The sequence below is a fragment of the Haplochromis burtoni genome, unplaced genomic scaffold (genome assembly GCF_018398535.1).
Source record: "Haplochromis burtoni strain Fernald_Lab_line unplaced genomic scaffold, NCSU_Asbu1 Contig_134, whole genome shotgun sequence".
Taxonomy (NCBI): domain Eukaryota; kingdom Metazoa; phylum Chordata; class Actinopteri; order Cichliformes; family Cichlidae; genus Haplochromis; species Haplochromis burtoni.
In genome coordinates, this window is record NW_024582495.1 from 117,052 (window position 1) to 128,238 (window position 11,187).

Below are 11,187 nucleotides of genomic sequence, written 5' to 3' on the forward strand. Positions count from 1 at the left end.
CTTTAAAATCCACTGTGGTGGTGCACAGAGGCAAAATTACAAAAATTGTCTTTGTCTAACAATTGTGGCCTTAACTGTAAAAGATGTGTGCAGGACCTAATGTCTTGTTGGTCAGTACAGCTGCACCGTGAGAAAAATGTATCACTGACCAGAGGGAAGAATGCAAAACATGTTAGATATGAAACAGATCTTAAGTCTGTCAGTAAGATCTTTCTCCCACAGACAGATTGTCTCACATTAATCACACACACACACACACACACACTTATGAGTCTGGCTCATCCTGTTGTTTTTAACACAGGGAACTCCCCATTGTCTTCCTTGAAGCATATTATTTGTACGCGTCGCTCTTGTTGACAAAGGAGGTCGATATATGGTTATTAATAGCAGGCTCGCTTTATGGAAAAGGGAAGCGTGAGGTCTTTGGATTCCACCATCTGCATTAAACAATACCTCATTCAGCAGCAGCTGGCAAAGGGACATAGACATTTACTGATGTTAAGGCAGAACATTGGTGGAAATGAGGATTTTCTCTTTTTTTTCTTTCTTTTTTTTTGGCCACTTCCTATTGGACACCATTAAGTGCAGCTGCGAGCGGTTTCAGATCTGTGACAGGGAATAATCCCAGCATGAGAAATAAATAGCTTATACAAAAACATGCTACTCCACATTTCTTAAATATCTCTGCGCTGCAGATGTGCTAATATTCCTGTGCTGGATTAAGAAAAGCGTCATAACCAAGCTCAAGGGAGTCTTAAAGTTCATGCAAACTATGTGTTATAAGGAAATAGTGCAGTCATAAAAGTCAGTGACAAAAACTTGTAAGATTCATCGAAGTTGTGATTCTCTGAAGGTTTAATTGCTGGTGTAAATGTGAGTGAGTGAATGTATGGTGTGTGTGTGTGTGTGTGTGTGTGTGTGTGTGTCTGATTCTGCCTCTTAGTCCTGTTGTTAAAGGGTGTTGCACGCCACAGTAAATCCCAGAGGTTGTTAGCACGCCCAGCTGCTTGTGCAGGTCTCCATGTTTCTGTCAGCGAGGTTGTTCACTGCAAACTCTTTCGCCTCTGATTGAGGAAATCCTCTGACTGTTTGCTCTGTTTGCTGAAATGAAACATCCCAATGGTTCCGCCATCTCTCCCACAGGCCCTGTACACAGAGACTTTCCCATGAAGACCACGCATGTTTACTAGGGTTTGACAGATATATAGCTCTTTGATGGGCCATAACAGTACCGGTGATCCTGTGCTAGCAGGGGGTCACGTTATAGACTGATCTAATACCCTGTTTTAATTTATTCCACGATAACATTGTTCCTGAAACAGTAATTAAGAAAGAGAAAGACACTTAAAACCAATCATATTATTCTTAGTTCAATTCATTTTATTGTCCAACAGGAGGGAAAACACTGAAACATAAACACAATAAAACACAGCAGGACAACCGAATACATATTACAAAACAAGGTTTATATGTAAAAACAACAAAAATTATTAAATACATTGTATTTTGAAAACTTGCACCTAAAAAACAGCCATTAACTTATGCAGTTATGAGGTTATTTAGTGATTTTAAATGGTCTGCCTCACTGTTTTAGCCATGTGACAGGCTGGCAAATTGTCCAGGGTGTATTCTGCCTCTTGCCTTATGGTTGTCTCTAGCATGAAAATATGCAACAAATATTTCACAATTCTAGGTCCTAAAATCAAGAAAATAATCATTATATTAATTCTACATGAATTGTGTTTTAAACACAGTTTTTAGAACCAAATGTGACTGCTTCATTGTCTTTTAAGACTGTAATTTTGACCACAATTTATGAAATTAGTCCTATGTTGTGCTCAGTAGGACTTGAAACTAGCAAATGAGACCATAAACTCATCAGAAAGGTATTCACTGAGGTCAAAGATGAAGTGAGCTAAAGGTCCATTTTCCTGTAGATGTCTGTACAGTTACATTATTTCCAGTTATTGCCCCCCCCCCCCCCCCGCTTGAAATAAGTAGGAATGAAGTTCCTACAGCCATTCTAGTGTAGCTAAGGTTGTCTGCTCCAAAGTGATTAACAAAGGTAAAATATGAAACTAAAAAACTCTGCAGTTTGTCATGTTTTCAGCTTCCTTTTGCAGCCTCTAAATAGGAAAAAAGAATCATTCTGTATAATTCTTTCATTTAGTCAAGTTGCCTTTATTTATATAAAGTTTCATAGGTGCAACATGACAGAAGTTGATCCTCTGTCCTTTCCACGTGAAGAAAATCATCAGGGATCATATGACAAAAAGAACAAATTAAAATCAGTGATAAAATTAAACATATGTCATGATAACCACAAATTTAACAGCAAGTATGGGATAACAAAAACAGGATAAACTAGGAAAACATACCAACAAGAAAAAATCACAAGGAATAAGCAATAAAACCAAACTTAAAAGGGAAGATAGTGAAATAGTGGGACAGAATTTATTGCGGGAAACTGAGAAAATGTATCTACATGAACACAAACACTTCCTCTAAACATCCAATAATGAACGCTTCCACGTGGTGGGGAAGATTTTTTTTCCCCTCCCATTTGATCTGGATAATGTCTTGTTTTGTTTTGGTCAGTTCATTTGAAACTGACTGAAATAAATCCTGTCTTTGTGAGGCACAACACGCTGCAGAGATGCATCATGCTGCCTGTTCAATTGTTTATTTAAGGAAGCAAAAACCCCTCAAGTCTGTGCTGCTGGATTCTCACCTCAAGCCCTGGGCTTTGGCAGCCTGCTGACTCCTAAAGCTTGATTGTCCGAGCCTGAAACAGAACAGAGCAGTGTTAAGACGGTGTGCATTGTTCCCTAATTTCTTCTCTGGGATTTCCTTTTACCAGCTCTCCCCGCCCACCCTTCACTCTCCATCATCCTCCCTCTCCTTCTGAAGGCCTTGCCAAGTTGTCTGGCACATGAAAACAATTGTTCTTGCATGTTTGAGGAGACACAACTGTCTCCTTGCATTGGCGAGCTTCTCCCCCGCCGAAGCTCAGCTGACGGTCAAACAGACAGACTTCCTCTACCTCCTCTTCCTCCTTTTTGGGAAAGCGTTCATGTTCAGTAAAATCAGAAGAAAGGTATCTCAGCCTGGAACCACTAAGTGACTCACAACTATCAATATCTTTGACATGCAGGTGGAGCCAGGGGCCATCTCTCCAGCCAGCGAGTGTTTGAAACATGCTGAAGCAGACTCTGAGAGCAAAAGCCATTAAAATATTACCATGTGCAGGTTTATGTCTAACAACAGCTCTCTGGCAAGACTACAAAATGATGAAGCTAAGCACCCATGTGGGAATCAGTCCTGGGCTCCCAGATGATGCTGAAAAATGCTTTACATCCTTCCTGTTTCTGGATCATCTATTTTAACTTTTTTCTATTTTATGTTAGTGAGGCAAGGACAGGAACACTTTGAGCTGCCGGAACCGTGATTTGTGTCTCATTTGCAAAGGTGTTTTCATAGACCGAGCTCAGTTGTACTCATTAAATTGTGCTTCCAAAATGTGCCACTTCCTCTTCTTAAGTAACTGTCAATCACCAAGAAGAACAACGAGATCTAAAATGACACCAGTTTTTCTCTACTTTTATTCATGAATAACTCTGTACCATAAATCTGTAGTGTACAATAAAGCGCTGAGCTTCTCAATGAGAATTACAAAGAAACACATTGTACACACAGTGCAGTTGGAGCTTTGCATTTTATTGCACAATTAAACATTATTGTAGCATCTCATACCCAAGTCATGCAACACTTATTTGGGGAAGTCCAAAACGCTTTCGCTTGAAAGTTTGGAAAAATAAGCAATGAGCAATATGTGAAAAATCCAGTATCCAGTTGGCTATACATACAAAAAAAGAGAAGAAAAATATAAAACCTTCCTTTGATGAAGATACATGATACAGCAGAAATAATTTACCTAATTTAGTAGAAAATGCTCTGTTTCTAGTAGTTTTAGGTAAGACAGCAGAGCTCCATCTATTATCGTCATGTCACAGAACATAAAACTGGCAGGAGGAGGTGGAACTGCCGTCTGGCTTCATTTAAGCTCCGCTAAAATTCTCTGCTGGGACTGGGATGTCCGAGGAGGAGGAAAAACTTACCAAAGTGAAGCGGTAAACCTTTGCAGTGATCTCCAGGTGGATCCTCTGGACGCTCGCCTGTCAGACATGTTAAACAGATCCAGACTGATTTTTACTGACTTTACTTGGGTTCTTTGTTCCCGCCCTTTCCTTCTGATCATCTCCGCCATGTTTTTTTTAATCTTTCATCTTAGTAAAAACTAAAAAATTGTTGATTTGATTGAACACTCAGTATTTTGTTCGCTCACTCTGAAAAGCATCACTAGAGATCCGTACATCTGGGTCCCAGTGCCGGATGATGTCAAGACTGGCGATGACCCAAAGCCCCGCCGCACAGAGAGTTCCTCAGAGAGGTCGGCTGCGTGTTGTTTTCCCTTCCTCTGCCTACGTGACATCTTCCTGCCGGGGGGAGCCTCAGGGAGCCATCTGAGGAGGCCTGGTCCCTGGGTGAGGAGGACAAATTCGACTTATCCTGACAGAGCAGGTGGGGGAGGGACGGCAAAGGAAACTCAGACCCCCAGCATGCACCTTTAGCTGCCTTAAAATTAACTTTCCATACAGCCTCCTGTTTCACCAGGGAGCTTTCTTCTGTCATTCAGAGGACTGAGTTTGCAGTCTTATTCAAAGAGATGCCAGAAGGGAACTTGGGCTCAGCTGTGTGTCGCTGAGCTGCAATCTGCCTGTTACAGCTTTCATTACAGACTGGAGAAGAAGCCCACAGAGACTGGGCGGCTTTTGCTTTGCAGCATTATGAAATACAGACACATGGCAAATTAAAGGAAAAAGTTGAACCCTTGACCCCTACAGGTAGGGGATCTTTTTTGTGCTGTGGGGAGCATTTCACAGCCACTATTTGGGTCTGGTTGTATTTTGATTTAGTTAGTTAGTTAGTTAGTTAGTTAGTTAGTTAGTTAGTTAGTTACAGGGGATCATACTGGTTTAGATAAAGTTATTGAAGGCCACGCATTGGACAAATTAATCAAACAATGTTTATAGGAAATAAAAGCACTGCAAACATAAATCAAACTAAATACTTAATAAGCATTTAAACTACTCTTCATCTTGCCAGTTATCTGATGTGCATGTATGTGTCTTAGAGAAAAGCTGCACTACAAATCAAGTTACAGTTCTGAATTATCACCTTTATCCATTTAAAGCCTGTTTATCCTCATGGAAAGGTGTCCTTTGGGAGGATAATGCCCCCTCCACTGGAGTATTATGATATCTACTGGAATGCTTGAAAAAGGATAATGTGATAGATATGTGATTGATATTGGCATAGCTATGGAGATTGTGGACGAACATGTTAGACAGTGCTCTCCAACATCATCACCATCATCATAATCATCATCATCCTCAAAATGTCAAATGAGGGAAAATATTTTGGAAGACTGGTCTTACTTCCCTCCAGTAGATTTTCAGGGGCTCAGAGAACAAGTGCCAAGGGACACTGAGCTTTTCTGACAGCATGTGGTGCCTGAACACTTTACTGGGACATTTTATGATAGCATTTACTTTATCTGCATTTGTCAGTGAAAGCTATCTGAATTTGCCATGTGCTACAGAAACCAGAGTGCACGAAAAGATGGCAAACACAAGAAAAAGTTCTCTTTTGCAGCTGAAAATAAATAAAACAGTAATCATTTGTCATGCTGATAGCGATGTGAGAACCTGAATATCAAATACAGCGATGTTTCCTACTAATAAGAAATGACATGATAAAAAGATACACATCTTGAAAATCTGCTCTGAGATTAAATTTGCATCATTTGCAGTCACTAAGTGTCACTTAGCTTTCACTTCAATACTACACTGTGACCTCTGACCTCTCACCCCATCTCCCTGTCTTTTGGGCCCACAGCAGTGATTTATCCCTCTGACATACCAACAGCTGTGTTGGGGGCTCTGAACAGAGTGTGGGCTACTATTTGCCGTGACTAATCGATAACAGACTTCAAAAAAACACCAATCATGAGTTTTGGGAAAAACACACCACTCAGTGACACTGGAAACCCCGAACCTTTTGCCGTGGGTCTGCAAGGCTTCATAAACAACACACTGGCACCATCACTGTAAACAGTGGAAATGTTTGTATGTCTGACATCTTTCAGCAAAGACATAAAAAAACATTTATACCTCCAAATTTGCTATTAGAGTCAATGTTTTCAAATGTTTATTAGAAAAGAGCAGCAATTTTGCAAACTGCAGCTGCTTATTGTATATTGGAAGTACTCTTTTTTTTTTTTTTTTAAAGTGGGTGGTGAAATAGAAGACCTCAACAGATTGTTGGTCTCAGATATATACACTCCATTAATCTCCTCTTTAGTGCAGGAAATCTGAACTACATTATGATATGATTCAAATCGTTTTGTTTGTGTCAAATGTGTTGTGGTTCTTTTTTTTTTTTTTCTTTTAAAGACGGGAATTGTTTTTGTTTTATAAAATATATTTTATTTAAAATGTTGCCAACAAAAAAGACACCAAACAAAAAATAATCCACAACTTTTTTTAAAAGAAAAAATGCACTGCATCTTTGAAAGGCTTATGCGTAAATTTCCAGTCAAGTATAAATATTCCTTGCTTTGGTTCCATTATTTGATCCAGCATGTGTACATGTAGATGAGCACGCTCTCCAAAACCAGCTTCGACTCTTCCCTGAGAAAGTCTTTGAGGGTTTTCAGGCTGTCAGTCATTCACTGGTCTTCAGTCAGCGCGTCATTCGCAGCGGACCAAGCCCTCGCATTTTCAAACAGTCTTTTCCATCTTTGATCTGGAAAGAAAGACATTCTTGGGTCATATATAAGCACTCCAAAAAAACAAAACAAAAACAAAAAAATCTGCGCCATAAAGGCTTACAAAAGCGATGTCAAGTGAATAAATGTAGTTCCTATCAACAACTAAGTGTTTTGCGTGGCTCTGGTTTTCTTGCAGAATTAAAAAGACACTATGTGTGAGGAATTTAAAGTGATGGTTAAGAAATGCACTGTGTTATACTGCGAACAAACATCAGCATAAAAAATACATAGGTTAAAAAAAATGAGCTGCACTGCTAATTAATAGTCATGGTGCATTTCATTGCGCACGATTATTGACGTAAAATTGTCGGCATTTTAAACCCAGCAGTTAAATCTAAGCCTTTTAAATCGAGCTCTGACATATAAAACATTTACCCCTTTTCTCTGGTTGCTCAAACAGAAGGTGCAGATGGTCCGCGGCTGCTTCTCCCCAAACTCTCCTTGCGCATGGACCCCGCCGAGGCACGGCTGCCCATCTGTGCCACCGTCTCCAATCAGAAGCACGTTGGCCAGATGAGAAATGTAGCTGGATGCCAGTCGAAGAGTTTCAATCTTGGAGAGCTTTCTGTCCACGGGCTCTGTGGGTATGAGAGTCCGGAGAGCCGTGAAAGCGGTGTTGACACTCTGCGTCCTGCCTCTCTCCCTGGCGTTAGCCGCGCTCCTCTGTTTCACGACCACCGCGGAGTCTCCTTCCAGTTTGCTGGAAATCCGTCTTCGTTTGTCGGTGGAGCTACAGTAACTTTGCTCCGAACTGCCATCGCTCTCGCTGCGGTTCTCATCGTCCTCGGAGGTGACAGTGAAGTCCGAGTAGATCATGTGCGTTGCCACAGGCCGCAGCATGGCAAAAGTCATCATTGAAAAAGTTACCAGTCCTTACTCCAGATCCGCTGTGCAACCAGTCGGAAAACAACCTCAGGGACCGTCCCTACCTACATCTCAATACGGCACAAAGTCTGCTACGTACAACCAAAAACGTACGGCTCTAATAAAGCTCACCAATTTCTCATAAGTCCGTTTTGCAGGGCCTATTCAGGGATGGACACAGACTACCTGGTCAGCTGGGCTCTTATAGCTGGATGGGAGGAGCTGACAGCAACATTTACAGTTACACTAGCCTCTCCAGTGAAACGGACTCAATAAACTGCGGTCCTTTCCACTTAAAGGGAAAACGTTAGGAGAGACTCAAGAGAGAGTTGTTAGAAGAAAAAGGGATCTCTGGAGACTCACAAACACAGTGTGGTCTCCAAAAAGGTGGAGCATATGGGAATATGACATCTAATGTAATAGCAGTAGTAGCTAGTAGGAATAGTTGAATTTATTAAGTGGCATGGCAATGTTGTATTTATTTACTTTAAACCACTTTAAATTATTCATTAAGTCTAAAAATTTCCTGATTTGCCTTGTATGTAAAACCAAACTAATAACTGTTAGTAAAGGGGAAGTGGGGTAAAAAAAACACTTTACTTCTTTTGCTCTATTTATTTTTGTTTTATTTTATTTGTACTTATTTTAACTGTAAAGTAGCATCACACAGAAGCATTCAAAGTACAAGGTGTAGTACTGAACTAAATCTACTACATTCCAGTGCATGAGATGCAACCATTCTTAATTAATATACAATAAATGCTTCATTAGAAGTTGCATGATTAGAAATGTTCAAAATTCAAAGCACTGATCAATGTGTAAAGCTTTAAAGGCATTTAGGTACTGAAGTTTGCTCTCTAGTTATTTTAAAGTAAATTTGTTTCTGCCGCCCACCAAGGTCTGTTTCTGTGTGCTGGTGAAGCACATCGGTAAACACAAAAACGAAATTAACTTAAAGCATACACATGCAGTTTATAAAGTGATTTCTCCACTGTCATATTTGGTAGTAGTAGTAATAGTAGTAACAATGATAACAAGAATAAAGTATTTTTATTTTTATTTCTTCTTTGGGAGAATACATTAACCATATCTACTGCACAGCAACAAACAGACTTAGACTAGCTTGAGTAAATAATACTACTGTTGTGTCCCCATATTGAAAGCTGTTTTTAGCTCTTACTGAGGATCACAGGTCACAGTGGGAGAAAGTTAAGTAAGAGTAAACAAACAATGAACAGATGATCCTGGAATCACAAGAATTTACTCAGTTGCTGCCCATAGTTTAAAAAAACAAAGTGGTGCAAACGGATGATTCAGTGTCTCTGAAGCCACATGAGCAGAGGCAAGTCGGCAGCACATTCAGCCACTTCAGTGTGTCTCAGCTGCATCAACAGTCAGACACCCAAACTGTCTGCTGAGGGAGGGCTTACAAAACAAAATGAATCAAACACAGGACCCCGCAGAGCTAGAGGCTGTGTGAATGTTCAGCTTCAGAATTAAGATACTCTCTCCAGAGATTCAACTTCATCTGAATTAATTAAAAATATTATGAGCTAGAAGAAGATACGCCAAACGATTTTAATTTGTTTTGAAATCTGATGATCCAGTAATAACACATTAAAGGTCAACGAAGCCGCTCAACTATTAACCAACAAATTAGATTGCTGTATGGTTAATTACATCTATCAGGAAGTCTTGCCGGGAATTTATTATCTTTGTGCAGTATGTGAATTTGCAGCTGCTCCGGTTCGCGTGCCCTACAGTAGTTTGTGAGAATTCTGACTTGGCACCAAGATTAAGCTTTCTGAGAACAACTCTCGCATTTCATGGAACTGTGATAGACTTTTGTGCCTTTGCAAAAAGGAGAAGCTCAAATTATGTCGAGTGATGAAGTAAAAGCATGTTGTGTTTGCCACCCACTGAGGTCTGTATCATTGCGCTTTAGATATCTCTGAGAACAGCAGATCACACAGATGAAGGTTTTCTGTGTGAGCTGTTGCACATTTTGCTGTTCTGTTGATGGCTGTCAGGGGTGCAGAATTCTGTATATAAATTTGTGGTCTTTAAAGAGGATGAGAATCGGGACTAAGATCCTGTGATTTTTGTCTGGCGAAGCTGACATTTCTGGCTTTAGGTACAACTGATATGCCAGGTAACCAACGCCTTTGTTTTAGGCCAGATTGTTGTTTCCTGTAGCGTAGCTTTCTAGTCCTTCCAGGTATTTCTCATGTCTTCCTCTTGCCAGTTCCTTTTTTTTTTATCTTAATGACTTACGCTTTCCTGTATGATTCTATCCTTGAATTAAAATTATTTGAACTTTTTTTCTTTTGCTGGTGTCCTGCATTCAAGTTCTCTTTTTCTATGAGGTATCTAGTCTAATGAGTCTGGTGCTAAGTTAAAACAGCTTCTGATTGGACTTTCATGACATTTAGTACACACTCTTGGGATAAACAGAAATAAACCATTGATTTTCCTTTACCAAGGACCAGGCTGCATCTGTTATTAATGCCACACACCGACATTTTAAGAAGGTTGGTGCAGGAACTGCTACTTACAGTCACACCATGCATTTTTTTTTCCTGTACAAAAGCACTTCTACTGCAACAAAACTTAGAAAATATACTTTGTGAAATAGATGTAAATTTACTAAAGCATAAAATGGTTAGTCATTTAAAAGTGGCTTTAATAATACTTATAATAATAATGATAATGAAGTACTTTACTATCTTGTTCTGCTTCTTGTAAAACAATATATTTGAAAATTAATCAATAATTACAATAATTACATTTCAGCATTTAAAAAAAATGTTTTAGGTAGGTGTGCCTACTGGTGAGTTAACCATTACAGAACCATGAAAAATGAACTGGTTAATTATCAGTACTGTAACTGTAGGGCGGCTGTGGCATAGACCTTACATTGGGTGGTGGTCTAATAAATTTGTTAAGCACTGTACATCAAAAATGGACATTTCTGAGTATTTGAACATGCTGACATGAACATTTAGATCAAAACAGATATTTGCTCAAGTGCAACTTCAAAGAGCTACTGTCTAATTAACTCCACAATTAGAGCGGATAAAAAAAAGTTGAAAGAAATTCACTCTATTTCTTTCTGAGGTGGCAAAGGCACAGTATTGTCCAGTCTTCTATCTTTAAATTCTGATTTATGTCACTGACTGCTGTGCAGAGCATGACAACACCACTTTGGTGCTCTGCCCCATTCCTTTGATGTCCTGTGCTGCTGACACAAAACAGATGATTAATGCCCTTTTTAATGAATACATCCCTTCAAAGGGCATGTCTGGTGATACTGTGTTTGTTCTGCTGTCAAGAAATCCACTCATATGCTAGAAAATCAACAATGGATAGTTCCTACTAACCAGTGTTGCATGTGTATTAGCAATTATAGTTTATTCCTCTGTGACATCAAG

General features: G+C 39.6%; 1 protein-coding gene across 1 annotated transcript; it reads right to left on the reverse strand.

The window, feature by feature from the left end:
- Positions 1-6,564: 6,564 nt before the first annotated feature.
- On the reverse strand, positions 6,565-8,080 carry tcf15 (transcription factor 15). The gene is made up of 2 exons (XM_005930619.3): positions 7,268-8,080; positions 6,565-6,867 (listed from the first exon to the last, which is right to left on the reverse strand). Exons 1-2 carry the CDS (start codon positions 7,745-7,747, stop codon positions 6,805-6,807), a joined length of 543 nt encoding a protein of 180 aa, XP_005930681.1. The 5' UTR covers positions 7,748-8,080; the 3' UTR covers positions 6,565-6,804.
- Between the last annotated feature and the right edge of the window lie 3,107 nt (positions 8,081-11,187).

What these genes read in the sequence shown, in the direction of transcription:
- tcf15 (XM_005930619.3), bottom strand. Translation starts at nt 7,747, where the DNA reads ATGATGACTTTTGCCATGCTGCGGCCTGTGGCAACGCACATGATCTAC. An exon ending in TGAGCAACCAGAGAAAAGGG is followed by an intron (nt 6,868 to 7,267) that starts GTAAATGTTTTA and finishes CTTTCTTTCCAG; the next exon opens with ATCAAAGATGGAAAAGACTG.